General features: G+C 48.0%; 3 protein-coding genes across 9 annotated transcripts in view; 2 read left to right on the top strand and 1 right to left on the bottom strand.

The window, feature by feature from the left end:
* The window catches only part of ADAL (adenosine deaminase like), a 23,334-nt gene extending 8,220 nt beyond the window's left edge, over positions 1–15,114 (top strand). The window contains exons 11-12 of one of the 5 annotated variants that reach the window (XR_009152015.1): positions 14,523–14,585; positions 15,042–15,114. The gene's annotated coding sequence lies outside the window, so the exon portion shown is untranslated. The other 4 variants (XM_058156292.1, XM_058156295.1, XM_058156291.1 and 1 more) reach the window with 4 other exon arrangements.
* On the bottom strand, positions 4,551–11,389 carry LARP6 (La ribonucleoprotein 6, translational regulator). Its single transcript, XM_058156290.1, has 3 exons — positions 11,166–11,389; positions 8,033–8,216; positions 4,551–7,104 (listed from the first exon to the last, which is right to left on the bottom strand). Exons 1-3 carry the CDS (start codon positions 11,309–11,311, stop codon positions 6,043–6,045), a joined length of 1,392 nt encoding a protein of 463 aa, XP_058012273.1. The 5' UTR covers positions 11,312–11,389; the 3' UTR covers positions 4,551–6,042.
* Positions 13,593–24,090, top strand: part of LRRC49 (leucine rich repeat containing 49) — a 27,323-nt gene continuing 16,825 nt past the window's right edge. Inside the window, exons 1-10 of one of the 3 annotated variants that reach the window (XM_058156287.1) lie at positions 13,593–13,693; positions 14,523–14,585; positions 15,042–15,129; positions 15,346–15,537; positions 16,349–16,439; positions 16,953–17,156; positions 17,751–17,817; positions 18,539–18,682; positions 20,073–20,134; positions 23,655–23,802. In XM_058156287.1, the coding sequence (XP_058012270.1) occupies positions 13,637–13,693; positions 14,523–14,585; positions 15,042–15,129; positions 15,346–15,537; positions 16,349–16,439; positions 16,953–17,156; positions 17,751–17,817; positions 18,539–18,682; positions 20,073–20,134; positions 23,655–23,802 (1,116 nt within the window). In that variant the 5' untranslated portion in view covers positions 13,593–13,636. Of the gene's footprint in view, positions 13,801–14,522; positions 14,685–15,041; positions 15,130–15,345; positions 15,538–16,348; positions 16,440–16,952; positions 17,157–17,750; positions 17,818–18,538; positions 18,683–20,072; positions 20,135–23,654; positions 23,803–24,090 lie in introns of those variants that run through there. The other 2 variants (XM_058156288.1, XM_058156289.1) reach the window with 2 other exon arrangements.

Here is a 24,090-nt window from a genome sequence, read left to right as displayed (position 1 = left end):
CGGACTTTTGTCCCCTTGTACGACACTCCTTGCCACGGCTGTTCAGCGAATCATTGCCATTGTTAAGTTAGAAAGGTAAAGGTTCCCCTCGCACATACGTGCTAGTCGTTCCCGACTCTAGGGGGCGCTGCTCATCCCTGTTTCAAAGCCGAAGAGCCAGCGCAGCACTTTAGCTGAAGAGGTTGTAGAAAAAATGCTTTTAAAAGTTTTTTTAAAAAAAGTTGGCCACGCCCACCCAGTCACATTACCCTCCCCCACCAAGCCACGCCCACAGAACCGGTTGTAACACATTTTACATTTCACCCCTGCCCCATCCCGACACCCAACCCCCCGCTGCCCCTCCGAAGTTTCCAAAGAGAAAAGCTGGCCTGCTCGGGTGACCTGGGAACTGGCAAATTTAATAAAATTCTCCAAAGGTTTCCAGGAGATTCCGGTGGATTTTCTGTCTGTCTGTCTTTCTTTTTTTCTTTCCTTCCTTCCCTCGCTTTTCAGGAAGTCCAGAGCCAGAGGCGGTCGCACACTGCAAAGGGCCAAAGAGAACGGTAACAGGCAAGGGCCAGGAAGCTAGAATCGGTAGAAAATATGGATAGTCCTCGAGTTAGGACCATAACGGAGGCCGGAACTTCTGCCGCTAAGCAGGGCGGTCCTTAAGTGAGCCGTCATATCAACCGTACCCGATTTTATAAGCTTTTCTTCCCTCGCCACGGTTGTTAAACGAATCACTTGGTCATTAAATGAAACTGGCTTCTTCCCCTGGGAAAGTCACCAAGAGGGATCACATGCAACTCTTGTAAATTGCATACAAGCGTTCGAATTGCAGTCGTGGGATGGGTGCTGCGACGGTCATAAGTGCGAGGACCAGTCGTAAGTGTTCCCCCCCCTTTTTTTTAAACACTGCTGTGATTTTGAACAGTCTCTAAATGTACCGCCATAAGATGAGGACTACCCGTATCCCCAAATGCCAGGATTCCTACAAAACAAGACAAGGTTTCCTAACAGCACGAAGAAATATGATGATGATGAGTATCATCATATTGATGACTCTGAACGGTACAAGATACGGCTGCTCTGCACATTTCTTCCTTCTCCCCAAATTATCATTTGGGGTGGGAAAGGGGGTGTAACAAAAACGTGTCCAGTTGGGTAGGTTGGCAATAGGTAGAGACTAAACTGGAGCTGCCTTTGGGGGTGCTAACTATGGTTCGGTGAATCCTGGCTATACTTTGCAAGCTGTCTTTGAAGAAGCAGGACGGTTAGCCTAAGCCTACATTTTGGCAGAAACAAGAAAATCAAGGCATAAACTCATCAGTTAATACCAAAAAAAAGAAAGATGAGAAAAAACAGCTGGGTTTATACCTGGTGCGTAGCCATAAAATAAGCTCCGTTTGGGGTCACACCTCAAACGAAACTAGCTATGGTGGTTTAGAGCAGGGCTCTCCAAACATGGCAACTTTAAGGCTGGTGGACTTCCACTCCCAGAATTCCTCGGTCATCATGGCCGGCTCAGGAATTTTGGGAGTTAAAAGTCCACGAATCTTAAAGCTGGCTGAGGGATTCTGGGAGTCAAAGTCCACAAATCGTACAGTTACCAAATTTGGAGACACCCCTGGCTTAGAGCTTAGCCATGACTGGGGCCTTCTCACTGAGCTGTGGTGAAGCCAGGGTTTAGCAGGTGATGTCTTCCCACCAATGAGTGATGAAGGACCTGCCTGAAGGACCCTCAACAGAGAAGAAGAAGCAGCCATCACTGACCGAATGGTTTCCCAGCCGCTCTCCAAGGATTGACGGAGTTGATCACGTTGACGTAATTAATCCACTTTTGTTCCCAGGCAGGGCCGGGTCCTGAAAGGGAGAATCCCAAAATTTTTCTACGGATCCACCTGTGGAACATCCAGGTAGTCCTTGAGTTACAACCGTAATGGATCCGGCACGCTACAGCCTCCCACTGTGGTTTTACCTGTCTCCTGAGTCCTGTCAATGATCATTGCTCCCCGTTGTTTGATTGCTTCTCTCATGTAACCGTAATTGTCTACAATCTCGAGGAGAAGAAATAAATTAATTTCCTCGTGTTGGGGGAAGAGCCATCTTTTTAAAACAAGTTGCTTAAATAAGAGAAACGGGCACCACCAAGGTAGACATTTTTGGTGCTTCTTCATTGAATAATCCTGGTGGGAAGGAGACAGCCCAAGCTTTGAAGAAGTCCTTCAAGGATTCTTCTGCTTCTGTTTAAATCTATCCATCCATCATGAGATGAGGCGGGGTAAAGCATTAAAGGTAAAGGTTCCGCTCACACATATGTGCTAGTCGTTCCTGACTCTAGGGGGCGGTATTCCTCTCCGTTTCAAAGCCGAAGAACCAGTGCTGTCCAAAGACATCTCTGTGGTCAGCAAGACTCAACGCCAAAGGCGCATGGAAAGCTCTTACCTTCCCACCAAAGCTGGTCCCTATTTTTCTACTTGCATTTTTTTCGGGCTTTCGAAATCGCTAGGTTGGCAGAAGCTAGTACAAGTCACGGGAGCTCACCCCGTTATGCAGCACTAGGGATTCAAACCGTTGAACTGCCGACCTTTCGATCGACAAATTCAGCATCTTAGCCACTGCGTCCCTTGGTAAAGCTTTACCTTGTAACAATACCGGGTTCATGTTTGGATCCTCCATTACAGAACCAGGTCAAAGAAAATGACGCCTCAGAGCCATGGTTAGTTACAATGTGGTGCCAAATGTGGGCTGTTGAGGATCATTCTATGTGCAACCTTCTGCTCAAGCAGAACCTTTGCAGCTAGAACATCCTAGAAAGAGGCTCTACTTCTGCAGGGGCAGCCTTATTCTCCAACTCAACCATGTTTGTCTTCTAATGCAGTGTTTCTCAACCTTGGCCCCTTGGAGATTTGTGGACATCAACACATCCTGAAGTCATGGCTGGTTGGGGGATTCTGGAAGCTGACGTCCACCCATCTTCAAGGGGCCAAGGCTGAGAAACACTCATCTAACATTTAGCCCAATATAGCTGAATCTTCCCAGTGTTGTCTAGTCATCTAGACTTGGAACAGTCTTCTCCAACGTGGAGCTTCAGAGGTGTGGACCTCCATCTCCCATCACTCTTAACCAACGTGACTGAGAATTCTGGGAATTGATGTCTGAGGGATCTATTATTGAGGAAGACTGCTCAGCTGCTTCTACAGGTTCAAGAAGAGAAGATGGAGATGGGAAAAGCCGGACTTACAGGACTGGGAAAATAGAGACACGGAGGTCTATCGGAGGTGTACTCAGGAGCAATGGCATAAGGAGGGATAAGTGGTCTACAAGAAACAAAACAACGACAAAACCCCAAAGGTCCGTGAGATGTTAAATTCCCTCTCTTTTTCACCAGAATCAATAAATACGGACAGTCCCACCAACCCAAAATCTAACAAGAAATCCCAATCACGATCCCACCCAGCCCACCCAAGGCTGAATTAGCCGAGATATGAAGCCTGGCCACCAAATTAAGCCATTTTCTGCATTCCCACAACATGTAGGACCATCAACAAACTCAACACATGCGTTGGATGTCGGCAGGGGTCTCCAACTGTGGCAACGTTTAAGACTTGTCGACTTCAACTCCCAGAATTCCCCAGCCAGCCATGTAATAAGCCCCACCCCCAACAGATGCAACTCTAACCTGTAGCAGCAGTAAGCCATCTCGTATCCAAACCAGGCCTTGGCCGGCCCTATATTTGAGTTAGGATGCTGTGTGGGTGTGTATGTGTATGTCCACCCCATTGCTAAGAGCAGTGATCTCACAATGGATTGTACCTATAGCTGCCTAGCCATTGTGGCATGAGATATTTACCACCATGGGCTGGGGGATTATATCTCTACTAAAGCACACATTTCTGAAATTTAAATGACTGAAAAAACCTGAATTCTACCATTTTCCATGGGGTGTCTCCCTTTCCTTTCCTTTCCTTTCCTTTCCTTTCCTTTCCTTTCCTTTCCTTTCCTTTCCTTTCCTTTCCTTTCCTTTCCTTTCCTTTCCTTTCCTCTCCTCTCCTCTCCTCTTCCGTCTTCCCTTCCCTTCCTTTCCTATCCTTTCCTTCTATCTTTCCTTTCCTTCCCTTTCCTTCTATCTTTCCTTTCCTTTCCTCTCCTCTCTTCCTTCCCTTCCATCTTCCCTTCCCTTCCTTTCCTATCTTTTCCTTCTATCTTTCCTTTCCTTCTATCTTTCCTTTCCTTTCCTTTCCTCTCCTCTCTTCCTTCCCTTCCATCTTCCCTTCCCTTCCTTTCCTTCTATCATTCCTTTCCTTTTCTTTCCTTCTCTTTCCTTTCTTTCCCTCCCTCCTCTTCCCTTCATCCACTCTATTTTCCTTCCCTTCATCCATTCTCCTTTCCTTTCCTTCTCTCCCCCTTCCTTTCCTCCCCCTCTCTTTCCTTTCCTTTCCTTTCCTTGTTTTCATTCCCCTTCCCTCCCCTCCCTGTTTTCATTCTTCTTTCCTTTCCTTTCCTCCTCTCCTCCTTCCTTTCTCTCCCTCCCTCCGTCCCTCAGGCTCACATGGAAGAAGGCTTTCCTGTAATAAAACCACCCACCAGGTATGGAATGGGGGATGTTTCTCCCACCCTGAGCCAACCTTCTCTGCTCATTTTGTCTCTTTTTAAAGAAAGCTAATATCTATCAATCATGAACCTCTCGGCTCCACTACCAGAATCAGTGACTTCAGCCCCTCCAAATTGAGAGATGGTTTGAAGCGCAGGCAGTGGTGGGATTCAGCCGGTTCGCACCACTTCAGGAGAACTTAACTCAAGTTAACAGTTGTTAACTTTCTGAGCAGTTTGGCAAACTGGTTGTTGGAAGAAATCATTAAGGGAGAGAACCGGTTGTTAAATGACTTGAATCCCACCACTGAACGCAGGTGTGGTTTATTTCATGCCACCCAAAATGCCGTCCCTGCCTGGGTTCTGGACTAGGAAGCGTCTTCCCGACACGAGACAAAACCCTAAGACCTTCACGGGCTTCTTAAACGCAACGGAAGAGAACAAGAGCAAAAGACGTCAACCATCGCTGGTGGAGCAAAGCCAACTCGGGTGACTGCCCTGGCTAAATATATTTGCACACCCATGTTTTTCAAAACAGACATTGATAAAAAAAAGAGCTGAAAAGGCTTGTCAACGGCTGGCGTTAAAAATAGCAGTAATAATTCAACTTTTAAGTGGCAGACAAGGCAGTTTCAGACAAACACCTGTGACGCAGCGGAAATACAAAAGCTTTTGTTGAAAAATAAAAGGACTATTCTTGTGCCAAGAGCTTTGAGGATATATAGGTAGTCCTCATCTTACGACTGAAAATGGGACTGAAACTTCTGTTGCGAAGTGATGCAGTTATTAAGCGAATCATCATGTTGAACATGCATGACTATGATCTTTGTCATCGTCATTAAGCGAATCACATGGTCATTATGTGCATCTGGCTTCCCCCGTGACCTGGCTTGTTGGAAGCCCCCAGGAAAGTTCCCCAATGACCCCAGGGTGCCACAAGTGCTCAAATCTCAATTATGTGACCGTGGGACACTGCAACAGTTGTAACTGCGAGGACTGTTCACAAGTCATTTTTTTCCTGCACCATCATAACTTCAAACGGTCGCTAAATGAATGGCCATAAGTCAAGGACTGCCTGTATCCTTCATGCAATGAGTTATCGATTGGAGACAATGCGACGTGTCCACACTGAATAAAAACAGAACTTAATAAAGGAGAATATTCATAGCTCAGGGATGAAATGAGGGGTCTTTGGTGCTCTCTGAGCTTGGTGGTTTTCTTGAAGACGTTTCATGACCCAACTAGGTAACGTCATCAGAACTAGAAGGGAGAGGAGGAGGAGGAGGAGGAGGAGGAGAAAGAAGAAGAAGCAGAAGAGGAAGAAGAAGAAGAAAAAGGAGGACAACTGTGGGATCTTTAGTGCTTTCTGAGCTTGGTGGTTTTCTTGCAGATGTTTCATGACCCAACATCATCAGGGCTGCCACAGCAACCAAACTTAAGAGAGCGCCAAGGACCGCTCCAAAGCAGAATTTATACATTCTTCGCAATGTTGCGCCTTTCGTGACTGTTATGAAAGCCCTTCGTTCCATCCGGCCCCCTGGGCAAACGCAAGACCCCGACGGGCAGTCCAGTAGGGGCAGCTATTTTGATGCTGGGCTCCAGGCTGCCCATAGAGGTCTTCTCCTGGGCCAGAGTCCGAGCTTGCCGTCGGCGCTGAACCCAGGGGCTACTTGAAGGAGTGATGCTACTGTCTGAAGAGTAATCAGCTGACCGTTTGGATGTCTCGGGACTGGTGCTGAGAAAGGCTCTTCCATCCTCTGCCAACGGAGACATCCTGGACATTTTGCGCAGGGAGGAAGGGCTGTTCCAGGGACTCGACCTTGGAGACACGTTTGGGCTCAGGTGATGGTTTGGGTAGGCTGAAGGACTTAGTCTGTTGGCGGAGCTGCTTCTCCTCGGCATGGGAGATGCCGGGTCGCTCTCTGGATCTGAAGAGCTGTTGGCTGACAAGTTTTCTTCCACATCTTGAAGCTCCTCAAGTCTCCTGTTCATCGAATGGCTCTTGGCCGGATCCTTGGCAGAGGTTTTCTCCTGGTTCTTCTCCTTCAGGACTTTCTTCTTTGGAGGCTTCGTCCCAATGAGGATGACCTTCATGGCGGCTTTGTCCGTGATGCAGAACGACTCGTGGGCTTTAACGGCAGCTTCAACTTCTTCAAACTCGATGATGGCGCATTCTTGAGTTCCCACCGGGCTGTAACGGCCACTGAACTTCTTGATATCCGGCGGAAGGTCCCTCCCGGGTTTAAGAATACGGACGGACAAGATGACCCCAAACTGGATGAAGGCCTTGAGGAGATGCTCCATGACCTTCTCCCGGACTTCCCCGTTCTCCTGTCCTTCATCCAAAGGGTGTCGCTCTTGAGTTGGAGAGATGTCATAGATCAGAATCATTCGACTGGGGAGGTTTTCGCTCGGGAACACAGGAACTGGGGCGCTTCGGCGAACTTTGCGTCCATCTTCGTTCATCTCAAGAAGGTTGGAATATTTCAGAGCATAAGCTGTGGTTCTCCAGTCCCGAGTCAGCTGTTTGATCTGGTAAGAAAGAGGAGAATATCTGAGCAAAAGCCGGAATCATCCACGGATGTCATGGATGGGCGTCAAAAAGGAACAGAACGCTGTGAAGAGAATCAACCAGTTAATTACAGGTAGTCCTCGACTGACGACCACATTTGAGCCCAAAATTTGGTTGCTAAGCAAGGCAGTCGTTAAGTGAATTTTGCCCCATTTTACGATCTTCCCTGCCTAGTTGTTAAATAAACCGCTCCAGTTGTTAAGTCAGTAACACGGTTGTTAAGTGAATCTGGTGTCCCCGTTGACTTTGATGATCAGAAGGTCGCAAAAGAGGATCACGTGATCCCAGGACACTCCCAAGTCATAAATATAAATCGGCTGCCAAGCGTCCCAGTTTTGATCACATGACCGCGGGGATGCGGCCAATGGTTGTGTGAAAAACAGTCACGTCACTTTCTTCAGTGCTGTCATAACTTCGAATGGTTGCTAAACGAATGTTGTAAGTCGAGGACTACCTGTATGACTTAAATTAACCTGTAAAATCCAGTGGCATGTCAACCTTTTATTTTATAAAGTTGGCATAATAACAGGAGCACCTTGGTCTCCTGGACCTTAATTTTCAATAAATACATTTTGGGGTCTTTTGTCAACCCCCGGGAAATCAGGAGAATTCAGGCAGTTCAAATGAGTACAAAGATTTATTGCAAGCTTAAGAGCTCTACAAGAATCTGGCCAACTAACTGTCAAGGGAAACGAGTGGGAGATAAGAAAGGCATTCAAGGTGGGCTGGACGTAGATCTCTTGTGGGCACGCAGGGACTCATGACTGATGATACAGTTGACCCCCTCCCTCCTGCTCAGCCTGGTCATCTCCTATAGTCCCTTTCTCTCCAAACCATGGGCCGCAGAGCTGTTGATCAGGCCACGTCTCCCCCACCCCCAGGGCTTGCCTTTTTGAACGAGGTCAGCAACTTCACACTGATGTACCCCATCTTGTTCCGCCGGATGTGCTTCAGGAGAAAAGCGTCTCTTTCAAGGTTGTCATCAGAGAAATAATATTCTACCTGAGCCACCAGCTTCAGGATCAGGTCACGCTCGGGGGGCTTCCAAGCAGGGGACGAATCATCGTTCTCGCTGGGGAACGAAAGGGGAGAAAGAGAGAGAGAGAGAGAGGAAAAAAATGAGGATGAGGATTGCCCAGGAAAGGAACGAATAATAAACAGATCTGACCCACGTGGACACGACCTCCGTAACCTCTGTAGAAAAGCTTACATAAAATGGACTGGTAAAATAAATAACGCATGTGTGGCTTTCCTTTCCAAGAATCTGCTCCTTTGCACATTCCTTGAACATTGCTCAACGTGCTGGTGGGGATGTTTTCAGGCGCGAAAACAGTCTGCACAATTCAGTTGGGCTTCCAGCCGTGAACAGGAAAACAAATATGTATATATATTTAATCCAAATAATCTTCGTTCTAAGTCTCTGGGCATCCCAAGCTCCCAAATATTTTGGAACAATCGGTGTATTTTGCAACGAACAGTTCACGTTAAAAAAAAAAAAAAATTAACAGTGCGCCTAATGTGTGGGAAGTTTGCAAAGGAACATTTTGACCTGGGAAGGGAAGGAAATTAAATAAAAGAACTATTGGATCCTCGCGATGGGGAGGATAACCGGTAATCCTCAATTTACAGCCTTCTAACCAGCGAGGTCCATATGGAAGCCCGATTCACTTAACAGCCGTGTTCATTTAACAACGGTGGCAAGGAAGGTCGTACAATGAGGCAAAAGCCCCCTTAACAATTGTCTCCCTTAACAATGGAAATTTTGGAGTCGACTCTCATCGTAAGTCTCTCATCGTAAGAACTACTTGTACCGTGGTTATAATAATCCACACCCATGCTGGCTGGGGGTTATGGCTGTTGTAGTCCGAGCAATGCCTCTGGAGGCTTAATGGGTCAGCACATTGCTACTTCTCCAAGGTTAGAGAAGTTAGTTACTTCTCACACTTGGCCACTGTTAAGAAGGGTGGACTTCAACTCCCAGAATCCCCCAGCCAAATTGTCCGAGAATAAGAAACGCTGGCTGGGGAATTGGGGAGGTGGGAAACCCACAAGGGTTCGGCTTAAGGAAGGGAAATGTCCATCTCCCCCTCCCCAGAATAAAATTCCAGAGCAGCAGCTGACTCAAACAGATGCTTGCTGAGCTGGGGAAGCTTTGCCAAGAACCAGATGTGGGGCAGGGCAGCTGTGCTCCTCCCCAGCATCAGATTACAGATGTTCCTCTGGAGCTGAAGCGCCTCCCGCCTGCCCCAGTGCCAAGTCAGCAGGAGAGCCCCTTCCTGGCATGGCTCCCCCCACCCGCCACTCTCTAAGACTAGGGGTGGGTGGGTGGGTGGGAACGGGACCCTCCTTCCCTGCTGCCTGCCCAGCATCTGGCCCAGGAGAGAGAGGAGGGGGCCAGAACAGTTGTTGCAACATCCGGCCGTCTTTGCAACAGGCGAGCAACGCTGCTCTCCTGCCCACGTGGGCTTTGCTTGGAGATATGAGAGGGGGGAGGAAAGGCGGCCCACCCCGGCCCCTTCTTCCTCCATCCCTGTGCTCAGGCAGAAAAGATACTCTCCTTTCCCAGCCTTTAAACCAAGGAAGAGATACTAAAATGGCAAAAACCAGAGGATTTTTTCCAGTGGGATTGCAGGCAGAGAAGTCGGCTGTAACGCAAATCTTTTCTCCTCCTTGAAAAGAGGGGGTGAAGAATCAGCCCTTTCTTCCTTGTGTTTTTTCTTTCTTTCTGCCAATGACATGGAGATGCTCAGTGCCCCATCTGCCTTGGCCCTCCACACACACACACAAACACACACCCATATCCTAGAAATGAGTGGGCTGGAAACAATGGTGCAGGCAGACATCCTTCTGCCTGGAGGGGCCTGTTGGTTTGTTAAGAGCAGGGAAGCCGCCCCCCCCCCCCCCGGCCTAGCCATTGCTTCCCATGACAGACAGACAGACATTAGATGATATATAGATACTGGGATGGATGGATGGATAGATAGATAGATAGATAGATAGATAGATAGATAGATAGATAGATGATATATACCTGAGACAGACACACACACAGAGAGAGAGAGATGATGATGCCAGGATTGGTGAAAAGTCGTTTCCGAAGCCTTTGTAACTTTGGCCACTAAATGAATCCGGGGACTACCTCCATATCACGGCCAGGTTCAGGTGCAGAGCTTACACACTTCTCCATGTAGCCTGCTGAGCTACCGCGGGCACAGAGTGGGGGTCCTTTTTTCTTTTTTACGAATGTACCTTCCCTCTAATTCCTTGGTGATCTCTCTTTCAAACACTGATCCAGTTTGACCCAGTCAGGCTTTTCAAAATCTGCTAGGATGAAGCTGGAGGCACCAGCAGCTGGGAAGCCTTCCCCAAGCTTCCTTCACAGTGGGGGGGGGAGGTGGTTTGACAACAAACTAGGTTAATCCAACTTTGTTGGGTCTTTTGCTCGGGACCAGGCAGGGACCCCTGGCTAAGGCAGCTCCCTCTGATGGAGATTTCTCACGCAGAGCTGGAAAAAAACCCAGACTCGGTGCCAGGAGGGGCTCCAAAACGGGTCGGAGAGGGGATCACAAGGTGAGGAACACCCCTCCCCAGCTTTTTATTGGCGGGAGGTCCCTTGGGACTTTCTCCAGCAAACCCCACCAGGAGAGAACGGGGTTGTGCCCAGCCTGGCAAACTCTGGACGACCCTCGTCCCGCAGCCCTTGGGCATCAAAGCGGACCCCTCCCCACGGATGCCTCATGCACCTCCTTTTTCCTCCTGGCAGCCCCGCAGCCCATGCTCGACCCCCGCTTTCAGGGCTGCAGCTTCTCCCCACTTTTCAGTATCTCCCCCTCCTCCTTTTTGTAGTAGGGGGCTCTTGGGGGGGTTTCCCCTTATGCCAAGGCTGCCCTGGCGGAGCAAGAGAGGATCCCCGCCTCCCAGGACTCCCCCCCTCCTCCGCCGGGCATCCCCGGGGCCAAAACGAGAGCAAGCCGCTAGTCCCTGGGGTCGCCGCCCTCAGTGCAAAAGCTTCGCCCCTTACCTGGATTTGCCCCCTCCAAAACCGCCGCCGCCCCGTCCGGAATCGTCTTCGCTGCAGCTGCCGCCGCCCGGCGGGCTCGGCCACCGCGGCTCGTCGTCCTCCGCTTCGGCCACCCGGATCTGCACCGGTGTCGCCGGCTCCGCCATCCTCCTCCAGCCCGGCCTTTGCGCAGCGGCTCGCCCGTCGCCCGACCGGGAGGCGCCTCCAGCCAGCCAGCCTCCGCCTCCGCCGCGCTCCGCCTCCGATGCTGGGCAGGGCTGGGGGCGGACGAGCAGGCGGGGACCCCCCCCCTCTGTGGGAACGCATCAGCCCAGCCTGCCCGTTGTAAGGTGGGCAGGTCGGCTCCGGTTTGCGCTTCCCGCAGCAAGCGGAGTCCAGCCTTGCCTAGCAGGTGGTGCGAACGCAGAAGGCCGAACCCGTGGCCGATTCAGATGTGGCTCTCATGGCTTCGCGTGAACCCGTGCCTGGCATTTCTTGGGAATTGGAGCTTGCCCAGGCGGAAATTCGGCTTTGCGCCTTAGCAAGAAAGTTCCTACAGACAGTAGAAGGACAGCCGAGATTGTAGAATAGAATAGAATAGAATTTTTTTATTGGCCAAGTGTGATTGGACACACAAGGAATTTGTCTTTGGTGCATATGCTCTCAGGGTACATAAAAAGACAAGACATCTTCATCAAGAATTCTCAGGTACAACACTTAATGATAGTCATAGGGTACAAATAAGCAATCAGGAAACAATATCAATATAAATCGTAAGGATACAAGCAACAAAGTTACAGTCATACAGTCATAAGTGGGAGGAGATGGGTGATGGGAAGATTAATAGTAATAGTAGTGCAGTTTGACAATGTTGAGGGAATTATTTGTTTAGCAGAATGATGGCGTTCAGGAAGAAACTGTTTTTGTGTCTAGTTGTTCTGCTGTGCAGTGCTCTATAACATCGTTTTGAGGGTAGGAAGCTTCATTCCCATTATTCAGGATAGTGCTTATTTACAGACTAACAGAATTGGAAGGGACCTTATAGGTCATCTAGTCCAACCCCCCTCAAACACCATTTCTGACAGATGGCAGTCCAGTCTCTTCTTGAAAGCTTCCAGCGGTGAAGCTCCCACAACTTCTGAAGGCAACTTCTGTTTCATTGCTTGATTGTTCTCACTGTCCTTATTTCTAGATTGAATCTTTCTTTGATCAGTTTCTATCCATGATTCCTTGTCTGGCCTTCAGGTGCTTTGGAGACCCCTTCTTCTTTGTGACAACTCCTCAAATATTGGAAGACTACTATCCTGTCTCCCCTGGTCCTTCTCTTCACTAGGCCAGCCATGCCCAGTTCCTGCAACCATTCTTCATATGTTTTAGCCTCCAGTCCCCTCATCATCTTGGTTGCTCTTCTCTGGGCTCTTTCTAGAGTCTCAACACCTTTTTTATATCGTGGTGACCAAAACTGGGAATTTCTTTGGAATTCATGCTTGCACAAGCCAAACCCAACAACAGACTCATGCGGATCCATGTATAAGAGACACTAGAAGCAGGTTTGCGTTTTTCTGCATTAAGCACCAGAAGCCTCTGGTGGCTCAACAGGCTAATGCAGTCTGTTATTAACAGCAGCTGCTTGCAATTACTACAGGTTCAAGCCCCACCAGGCCCAAGGTTGACTCAGCCTTCCATCCTTTATAAGGTAGGTAAAATGAGGACCCAGATTGTTGGGGGGCAATAAGTTGACTTTGTATATAATATACAAATGGATGAAGACTATTGCTTGACATAGTGTAAGCCGCCCTGAGTCTTCGGAGAAGGGCGGGATATAAATGCAATTTTTTTTAAAAAAAGCAGAATCTAGGATTGCTTAGCGTGGGAACTCAAAACTTGTCGAAGGCAAACTGAGATTTAACCATCAATGCTTCGTCTGAGCAAACTCTCAATCCGTGCTTAGCATTTCTTGCGAATTCAACCTGGCACAAGGGAAACCCGTGAATTCAAACCTAGCTTTTGTGTGTCGTGGGACCCCATAAAGAAACGGGGGCTTCTTTAGGCAAGGATGCTAAATTAACCATGATCTGCCCATCGTGGCTTCTGCAGGCAACTCGACCCCTACCAATAGCAAAGCAGGAGTAGGCTATTCTCCCGCCTGCAAACCAGCCTCTCCCACTCGAATTGCAAACTGTTCCCCCCCAAAAGCGTCCTCTCTTCTCCTCCCCACCTCCCAATTGCAACGGAAACGTCCGGTTCATTTAGGACGGCGTGTTGCGGGGGGGCGAGGCAGTTCGTTTTTTTCCATCCATCCACTGGGAACCCGAAGTGCCTATGTAATGCCTCGAGGCCGCCTCCCCTTTGCGCTCCCTTTACCCTGGCGGCTCTGGAAAGCGTGCCCGGAAGCGGGCGTTGCCACGGCAACTGCTCGGGCGGCTTCCGGGCGGAGGCGGCGACTGCGGCGGCCACTTCCGCGCTTTGTTGCGGCGGCGAGGGCGGTTGCCATGGTGCCCAGCAAATGCAGGCCCGCCGGGGTGGGGAGGCCGGGCCACACCGTCTCGGTAAGCGAGGGGCCCCCGTCAAGGCCGGGGACTACAGGTCCCATGGAGCGCAGCCGGGGCCGTGCAGCATGGGGGCTGTAGTCCTTCCCCTGCTGGGAAAGCCCATTGTGAGTGTAGCTCCTCCTCCTCCACCTGATCGTTTATTTTTATTTTTAATAATCCAAATATAATTTTCCTTTTCATTTTTTTTAAAAAATCCAAAAATAATTTTGCTTTTCATTATTTTTTAATTATTTATATTTTATTTGAATCACCTTTTGTTATTTTCATGGTGTTTTTTTTATCGTCTTCATCTTTAATTATATTTATTTGAATCTTTTTTTTACTTTAATCGATTTTTAACCTTTTTAAAATTTAATCATTTTAATTCAAAGATTTATTTTTTTTATTTTACTTATTTTTTTTACCTTCATTGTTTTAAACTATTTTTTAAAATATTATTTATTTATTTTTTTCCCATTTTCATTTAAGATTCTAAGTTTGATTTGATTTTTCGGTTTGATTTTTGTATTTTGTTTTAATGCTTTGTCATAGATTTCTGCTCTCTTTTGTTCATTTCATCCTATTGCTCTGTGCTTGCAACCCCCTCAGTGTCACCCAGGTGAGACAGACAGCTGTATAAATATACCAAATACATTTCTTAGAAAAATGTGGGGTTTTTCCAAAGGCCACCAAAATGAAAATGCCTCCTATTTTATGCATGCATTATTCTAGCAACCCTTTTTGCCCCATTTACCTAAAACAAGGCTAAGATGAAATGCTCTTCTGCCTATTCCTTTTTTAAATGTGGGATCCTTGGAGGTGATTAATTCTCCTTTCTTGTTCGCAGGCCAACAATTACGGAGTTCAGCTGGTTCTCCAAAGTACGTCGTCAGCTGAAAGAACCAGAGCTGTGAGACTTGAATTTTTATTATAAACATTTAGAGAACCCCCGAGGTCCCGACTGAAGTTGTGTAGTGCATTTGGTGTTTTGTGATGTCTTCTGATGTGGGTGCGTAGATGTGCTGTCTCTTGCTCTTTTGATGATTACATTTCTTGCATGCTTTGTGTTGTGGTGAGCACATTTTGCAACTTCCCAAACACATTCGTTCCCGTGTTGGAATTAATAAAACTATCTTAAATCAAGAAGCAGTAATAAGGTTCAACCAATGAGTGGGAATGGTTTTGGAAAAACCCCTGGAAAACGCCGTCCTTTTATGACATAATTTGAGACACGTCACTGTAACCGGCCACTCCTTTTAAAATCTTGTGTGGTTCGTAATCTCCGTGTTTCTTGGGAGAATCCTTTTAATTTTTGGTTTTCATAAGGTGCATGATGCATTTCCCCTTCTGACGTTTTCTATTGCAGCTGGAACTGAGATTGCACAAAGAACAGCCTTATCTCCACAACCGGTTCTTGCAGCACGACCTTGAAAAAAACCATACTGGAAAACTAGGTATTTGGGGGGGGGGGGAATCGCTGTCAAAATCAAGATTGCTAACAATTCAACAGCATATAAGATTGCAAACGAGTAAACTAATAGGGAAATAGTCAACCTTGATATTTTCAGAGGCTCTTATGCCCAGGAGTCTGAAAGGCTCTAAAATTTGATATTAATCTTTTTGCTGTTGACAAATAATCCTCCTTTCTCTCCCCTACCCCCTTCTAACAGATGGAAGATTAAGTCCTTTGTCACGGAGTAAAAAAGCCTGCATCCCCATCGCAGCTAATTTTGTCGATATCCCGAGTCTGGAAGTGAAATACGGTCAGGGTTCTCTCGCAGTCTGTGGAGACGGCTCTTTTCCAAACCCTTTGAAGTGCCGAGTTCAACAGGGCTGCCATAATGTCAGTGCAAATGGCCCAGGTAATTCTGCAAATCAGCACGGCTAATGAATTATGGTCCAAAGCAGGCGGGGATTTCTGGGAATCGAAGCCCATAAACATTGGGAAGTTCCTAAGTTGAAGAAACTCTATTCTAACCCGTCACTAAATCTTTGCCCTTACCTGCTTCCTAGTGAGAGAAAATGACTGGCCCAAGGTCACCCAGTTGGCTTTGTGCTTAAGGAGGGACAAGCGCTCATGGTCCCCCAGTTTCTGGGAGAATAAGGCCTTGGGTAGGGAGGGGTGGACTAGACCGGGGTCTCCAACCTTGGCCACTTTAAGACTTGTGGAGTTCAACTCCCAGAGTTCCTCAGCTAGCTTTGCTGGGCCTCTGTGGCTCAGACTGGTAAGACAGTCTGTTATTAACAGCAGCTGCTTGCAGTTATTGCAGGTTCAAGTCCCACCAGGCCCAAGGTTGACTCAGCCTTCCATCCTTTATAAGGTAGGTAAAATGAGGACCCAGATTGTTGGGGGCAATAAAGTTGACTTTGTATATAATATACAAATGGATGAAGACTATTGCTTAACATAGTGTAAGCCGCCTGAGTCTTCGGAGAAGGGCGGGATATAAATGCAAATAAAAAAAAAAGTGGCCAAGGTTAGAGACCCCTGGACTAGAAGACCTCCAAGATCCCTTCCAGCTTTATGAGTCTAGCCCGGTGCCTTTAACCACGATGGTCCCTTCCTTTGTGACAAAACCAGTATGTCCCATCGGAGACTACAAGGGCTGCCCTGGCTTTAAAAATGGTCCGAATGTTGGTCGTTGAAAAGTTTTCGTTTTCCCTGCTCGTTAGATAATAATACTTACGGGATCACAGGATTTCCTTTGGTGTTCCGCTCGGCAGAAGAGAAAATCCAGCTTTCGGACCGGATGACCCTTGAAAGGTAAAAATAAGGACGGGGGAGGGGGAACTGCTCTTGTTCCAGGTGTTTGCAGCTGGACATTGGCTGCAAACATCTGCAGCTTTTGTGGCCCTGGGAGGGAGAATCTCTCTTGCCCAAGTTCGGAATTCTACGCGGGACGAACGAAAGGTTGCAATTTATATTCTGCTTTAATAGATAGATTTAGGGGTCTAGCAAGACTTTCACTTTAGCAGGATTGCTCTCGTTTTCCTTCTCCAGTCTGCCACCTTCCCTTTTTTCTCTCCCCGTCGTCTTCCTTAGCTTTTACAATTTTTTAAAACATTGGGTACTTTTTCAAATCTTGCAAAGTCTAGGAATGGGGGTATGCATCGTTTTGTTGGCGCCTCACTTCTGCCTCAGCTGGCAGTTGAAGTCACACTGCCTAAAGCTTGCCAAGGCTGAGAAACACTGGCCTAGGGTCATGACTAGAGTGACCCCAGGACCACTAAGCTACTCCTTTCCTTCTTAGAGCTTTTTCTGGAACTTCCTTCTCAGGCAGAAGCTGACCGTTTGCCCCATCATCGACGGGGAAGAGCACCTTCGCCTCCTGAGCTTCCAGCACAACTTCATCACTCGAATCCAGAACATCTCCAACCTGCAGCACCTGATTTTCCTGGACTTGTACGACAACCGGATCGAAGAAATCAGCGGCCTTTCTACCCTGAGATGCCTCCGGGTCCTTTCGCTGGGAAATAACAGGTGAAGAAACGGGAAAAGAGGAGTTCTTAGGGCAGGTTTTATTTCGTGGGCTGAGTTCAGCTACTTTTGCTAGAATTCTGCTTCGGCTGCAGATAATCCAGTCTAGATTAACCAGAATTTGTTTCGTTTCTGAGCTCAGGGAGATGGTTAGTTACATCGTTGGTTTGAGCTCCGACTTGCTTGGCAGTTTGGTTGCAAACGCTTCGTCCCCATTTGAGAGGACATCTTCAGTGTGCTGCGGAGTATGCTTGTCTCAAAGAGCACCAAAGATGTCCCCTCGAATGGGGACAAAGCGTTTGCAACCAAACTGCCAAGCAATTCGGAGCTCAAACCAACAACGTAACTACTGACCCGAGCTACTAATATTCAAAGACATTTCAAAGGTTAGAGAGGCTTCAGTTTGGTGAGAGTGCATTTTCAAGAGGCAACTGGACTTTGTTTTTCCTTGAAGACATTTCCCTTCTCATCCAAGAAGCTGCTTCAGCTCTAAAGAATTTCTGTCATCTGGCACAAGATCCTTTAGCTCTTCTTAGATGGATACCATAATGGATTTTCCTTTTTCTCCCCTTCCATCGACTTCAAATGCCGTTGCAGAATAAGGAGAATTTCCAACCTGGATAATCTTGTAAATCTTGATGTCTTGGATCTTCATGGCAATCAGGTAGGATTCACCAGTGCTTTGGCAGTTGGCTTGGGAAGTAACTGTTTGCTGGCAGTTAGTAGGAACTACTCCTTCCCTACAGCCTGAGTCTTTACTCAGAAGAGAGTGTCCAAGGATTGGGGGGAAAAGAGATACCAGAGAGTGTCTCGGCTTCAGCTGTTCCTGATTTCAACTTCTCTACTCTGTAGGAGGAGAGGTGTATTATTCTGCGGCAGCCCAAAATCAGGAGGAATCTGGTGGCACCACCTCTGATAAATTATTAATTCTAGGACAGGGCTCTCCAAACTTGGCGGCTTTAAGACTTGTGGACTTCAACTCCCAGAATTCCCCAGCCAGCAAGGAGTTCAAATCCACAAGCCTTAAAGCCGTCATGTTTGGAGAGCCCTGTTCTAATAAAAGCCACATGGTTTGGTCAGGCGCTTAACTGATGGGAGATTTAAACTGGGATGAACTGGGTGGGTGGGAAGCCAGAAACCAACCTATCTTCAGGTTAGGTGTTACTGTGCTTTATAGTCCAGTCAGAGACATTAAGGGAATAAGCGCATAGACGTGTTTAATTAAATAGTGGACACTGAACACGTTCATTTCTACAACATCCCTTTATATCATTTGAATCACGGAAGGTAAATTGCTAATTTCACCAGATCGTTCTTTGATGGCCATGTTGGGAGGGAAACAAGTGGGTCAAATAGTAACTTTCTTCCCCCCCCCTCCGCCCCAGATTTCTGTCATAGAAAACCTCAGTCACTTAAAAGATCTCCGAATGTTGAACCTTGCCCGAAATTGCTTGACCCACGTCGAAAACCTCAGCGGGCTGGATTCGTTGCTGGAACTCAACCTCCGCTACAACAAGATCAGATCGGTGGTAAGCGCTCGCTCAGCTCAACCCGACTTGTTCCTTAAGGGGCTTTCCTTGGCACGTCGGCACCGGAGGGAAGAAAATGCCAACTTGCTCCAAAACAGCCTGATCTGTAGTCCCAGAGGTGCTTCTTCAAGAGGCAACTAGACTTCCTTGTTTTTCTCTGAAGACGTTTCACTTCTCATCCAAGAAGCTTCTTCAACTCTGACTGGATGGTGAGGAATGAAAAGATTTATATTCCTTGGAGATAGCTGGTCGTTTGCATCCTTTTAGAGAGAGTCCTTGAGGCCACCTAGAAGTTTATCTGTGTCTTCAGGCTCAGCGCTGAAGAAGCTTCTTGGATGAGAAGCGAAGCATCTTCAAAGAAAAACCAGAAAGTCCAGTTGCCTCTTGAAAAAGCATCTTTGACCTGGATGACTGAGATTCTCCGTAGATATTTAGCCTGATCTGTAGTTTGCAAAATGTTTCTGCTCCAACACTGGAGGTTTTTAAGAAGAGATTGGATGTCTGTTCGTCTCAAAATTATAGGGTTTCCTCAGTGGTAGGATTCAAGTAATTTAACAACCAGTTCTCTGCCCTAATAATTTCTTCCAACAACCACTTTACCAAACTGCTCAGTAAGTTAACAACCGGTTCTCCCGAAGTGGTGCGAACTGGCTGAATCCCACCACTGGGTTTCCTGCTTGAATGGGGTTGGACTAGAAGACCTCCAAGGGCTGTTATTCTTCTTCCCTCCCTCCCTCCCTCCCTCCCCCCCCACAACATAGTTCTTCAAGCGTTTGCAAAATGGGAAATTATTCATTGCTCCCTTCTTTTTCCCTCCCCGACTGGGTTCCCTAAGGAAGACTGTAATGTCTTAAAAGCCCCGTCTTCCTGCCTTCCTGCTGGCCGGGTGGGAGGCTGCATGCATGACTTAGCAGTTCGATGCGGGAAGAGCCACATGGCTCTCCAGCCCTGTTTTATTTTGCCTGCTGTTCATTGCGGCACATTTCCCCTCCCCTTCTCCTTGCGCACCCTGCTCCCCACCCCTCCCCAAATGCTGAGACAGCACCAGGGAGAGAGAGAGAGAGAGAGAGAGAGAGAGAAGCCAGCCAGCCGGCTTTCAGACAGACAGAGAGCAGCTGCTGCTGCTGCGTCTGGCACCCGTCTGCCTCTCCACCCATCTCTTCTTCTTCTCCGCCTTCACCCTGTCTCAAGCTGCACAGCGGGGGGTTTCCCCTCCCCCAAGAGGGCTCTGCCTTCATTCCGACCTGCGCCACGGAAGTCTCCTCCCACCCGGGCTGCAGGAAGGTGGTAGGGAAAGAAGGCAACGGGCATGATTGCCTGCTCGGGAGTCCTGCCTTCTTCCCAGCCCGCTTGGCCTCTGACGCCGACTGTTCCTCCCATCTCCTTTTAGAAAGATGTGGACACCCTGCCCAGCCTGCAGCGTCTCTTCCTCAGCTTCAACAACATCTCTTGGTGAGCCTGATGCCCCCGTTTCGGTCTCTCTCTCTCTCGGCGCTCGAGATCCTTTTGTCCTCTGGGGATCGATTCCAAATCTTTCCCAAAGGGGCTTTTGATCTAACGGGTTCAAAAAAAAAAAAAAGTGTCAGAATGTGGAACTTGTCCCGAAGGTGCTTTTTCTAAAAGTCAACTGGGCATTTTTTAACACTCCCCACCCCAAAAAAGTCCAACTGTCTTTGGAAAAAAAGCACCTTTTTTGGTTAAAAAAAAAAGTCCAGTTGCCTTTTGGAAAAAAGCAACTTTGGGACAAAGATGACCTGGATGACTGTGAATCTCCATAGACCGTGTAGAACTTGGTAAAAATCATGAACCGAGCATGTGTCTTCCGCTTTTTAAAGCGACAGACGGGAAGTTCTCTGCTTCTCTTTCACCGGCCAGTGTTGGCTGGGAGTTTCGATTCTTCAAAGGGGAGGTGGAAAAAGATAGGCTCCTAATGGATCCAAAGAGAAAGCTTGCTCTCCGATTCTTTGGATCCAAGATGATCTGTTGTGAGTCAGTCTGATGCCCCTTATATAAAACGGTGCCAAGAAGGGATTTAGGACAGGCAGCCCATCCTCCTTCCTACAGGTTGGAAACGGAGTTTTCCTTAACTGAAGTTCCTGGGTTCCAGCTGTGCAGGCTGTTGTAGGCTTAGTCTTTGTTAACTAACAGGCGTGCTGTTCCTCGGGGCCAACCCTTTTCTTTTCGCCCTTGTCAAGAATGCTGCCATCCCTTCAAGTGGAAAGTGGTGGTGGGGGGCAGTTCTTCTCTCTTTCTCTGCAGTGTCTTATTTGTGTGGGTGTGTAAATGTAATTCTGTACTGCAACACCTCCTGATGATTGCAAGTTTCCTCCCCAGCGTGGCAGATTTAATATGTTTTGCTCAGTCTTTGTGAAATCTTCCGGTCTCTTTTTATAATCATCAGATGTCCACCCCTATCATGTGTGTGTGTGTGTGTGTGAGTGATGTGGGGTGGGGTGAGGTGGGGGCAACAGGCAGGGAAGAGTTGATTCTCACCCTCTCAAAACTAGTTGGGCACTCAGGAGGGGCTGGGTGTCCTTCCACTCTGCAGATACAGAACACGGAGCTGACTGGCTTGTAACAATGACCCATGTCGGTTGCATTTCAAATTGCGCCCCCTCTGGGACTGTTTTGTGACTTTAATGTTCTAGGCAAACCCTAGGATGGAAGGGACGTTGAAGATCATCAAGCCCAACCCCCTGCCCAGTGCAGGAATTCATTATCACGGCTTCCTTAAACATCCAGCCTCTGTTTAAAGCATTGTTCTTCAACCACAGGAACTTTAAGAGGGGTAGACTTCAATTCCCAGAATTCCCCAGGCAATACAGAGTTGGAAGTCCACCCCTCTTAAAGTTCCGATGGTTGAGGAACACAGCTGTCAGTTCTTCTAGCAGAAAAACCACCACCTCCTCAGGCGATCTGTTCCATTATTGCATTATAGAAAAATGGAGAAAGAAAACTTACGTTCGGGATTTAACATGCTCCCTGCTTTAAACCTGGCAGGACACTTTGACGTGAACACAGCAGCCTCCAGTGCCAAGTCCAAAGTAGCTGCATCTGATCCTATCACTCTTGCACAACTTAGGGGCTTTGGGGGGGGGCTACGATGCTTCAGTTGTTGCCTGCTGAATGCACCTGCCCTCATGCAAACCGGAGAGCCCCATGCAGCCTTTTATTCTGATGTGTATTGAGGTGGAAAGGCTGCAGGTTTTCCTGGGTTTGCTTGCAGCAGAGGCGAGCTCTGCAGAAGATCATTTTCTGTTTCGGTAGGGCTGACATCATCCTTCCCGCCTGGCACTTGCCAAGTTGTACCTGGGCACCTCGGTGAGACTTCCTCTAGCCAAGGGGCTGCCCTTGGAAAAGAGGTGGGGCAGGGCCCCGGTTTCTTTGGAAGGGAGGGGGAGCCCTCAGATTGCTAAGGGAAAGGAATGTTTCTTGAAGCTTTTGTAACGGTTAAGCCACTGAAATACCTGGAGGACAGGAAGCCCAAAGAAGCTTTAATAGTGATGGGAAGCTTTAAAAAAAAAAGAAACAAAAAAGAGACTTGTTTTCTTCTTTAAAAAAGATACCCATTTACTTAAAACAACAACAACAACTCTGAAGCAAAGTTCAGCCAGAATAATCTTTCTATTCTATCTGGGAGCAAAGATGTGCGGATTTCATGCCAGTCACTCAAAGCGAGGTTCACTTTGCCTTTCATGGGTGTTTAAGTGGCAAAAATGCAGGTATTGGGAAAGGCCTGTCTTGGACACATTCTCTGGGTGCTAAAATATAGGAGCAAAATGGTCCAAACGGGGGGAGAGGGGGGAGGGCCAGCTGTACTAGAAATGGAAAGTCGAGAAAAAAAGGGAAATTAAATGAAACGGAACTCGATTCTCTTGCTCATCTCTTCTCTCCTGGGTTGTATCTTAGAGAGCTTTCCAAGGTCCTGCAGCCCATTCCACGGCTGTCTCAGCCACACTCTGAGGCTGGGGGCTCCTACTCCAGTGTGGAACCTGATCCATGGAATTTTGGGGAATGCACTGATGGAGGTGGGGCTCTTGTGGACCTGGAAAACTCCTTGGCATAGGTTGCCTCGTAGCTGCATCCTGGCAGTTGGCCATGATGCAGATTTCCCAGCCCTTGGCAGGGGGTGGGGGGGCGTTGCTGACTTGGGAAACAAGCAGTCGCTTCCTTGCAACCCTGATTCCAGGGCCTGTTAAGTGGTCTCAAGGGTGGCCCAAGAGAGAACGTGGTTTGAAGGGGACCTCCTGGCTCCACTGTTTGGATTTTTCACTCTGTCCTTCTTTAGCCCGGAAATCATGCTTAGGTCAGCTCTGTTGGGATCCCTTGGTTTTTGCTAAGGGGGAGATGTACTTCCTTGAATGAATGGCGGATGGATGTCAGCCTTGCGAGGTAATCCAGACAAGAAGCATACCCAGAAGACTTCAACTCCCAGAATTCCCCAGCCAGTAGATGCAGACTTCAACTTCCAGGCTATCCCAGCTAGCAGGTTGGACTAAAACTCCCAGAATTCCCCAGATAGCAGGTTGGATTGCCACACCCAGAATTCTCCAGCTATCAGGGTGTGGATTTCACCTCTCGGAATTCCGCGGCCAGCATGGAAGTTGAAATCCATACGTTTTAAAAAGTTGCCAGAATTTCCTTAAAGCCCTCCTGCATGACCACTTCCTTGCTTCAACGTCCGCCTCCTTAACCCCTTTCTTTTAGCAGAATGCCTTGTCCAGAGATCCCGTTATCTCAAATATTACACTGTGCGTGGTTCAGCGGGGGATATAAATAGGAAAATGAAGGGCCCAGGTAAACGCCAAGTAATATTGACGACTGCTACAAAAATGCACCTTCATGTAACGGGGGTTTGGTTGCTGTGGGAGTCTTTTAAGGCAAGTCAGGCCAAGCAGCTGCAGCTGTCCGAGGTTGTGAGCGGGCATTCAGGGACCCTCATTTGTTCTCTTTTCCCCCCCTTTACGTTCAGCGTGGAAGACATCCTGTGCCTGGCGGACTCGGCGTCCATTTCAGAACTCACCCTAGATGGCAACCCCATAGCGCAGGAGGCATGGTACAAGCCGACCGTTCTCCACCATATGATGCAGCTCCGACAGCTGGATATGAAAAAAATCACAGTAAGAACACAGGACACTCGGGAAGAGTTTCCAGCAGCTAAGCACTTTTTGAGGCCTCCCTTCAGCATTATTAGGGTATCCTCGTCCTCAAAAAGAAAACCAGGATAAAAATTCTCTCTCTTTTTCTTTTCTTTTTTCTTCAAAATTTCAATGCAGTCCTTAACAAGCACTGATGATGTTACCCAGTGGTGGGATTCAAGTCATTTAACAACCGGTTCTCTGCCCTCATGATTTCTTCCAACAACCAGTTTGCCAAACTGCTCAGAAAGTTAACAACCGGTTCTCCCG

The sequence above is a fragment of the Ahaetulla prasina genome, chromosome 13 (genome assembly GCF_028640845.1).
Source record: "Ahaetulla prasina isolate Xishuangbanna chromosome 13, ASM2864084v1, whole genome shotgun sequence".
Classification (NCBI taxonomy): Eukaryota; Metazoa; Chordata; class Lepidosauria; order Squamata; family Colubridae; genus Ahaetulla; species Ahaetulla prasina.
Note: the sequence above shows the minus strand (reverse complement) of the source record. Positions and strands in the feature narration are given on the sequence as shown.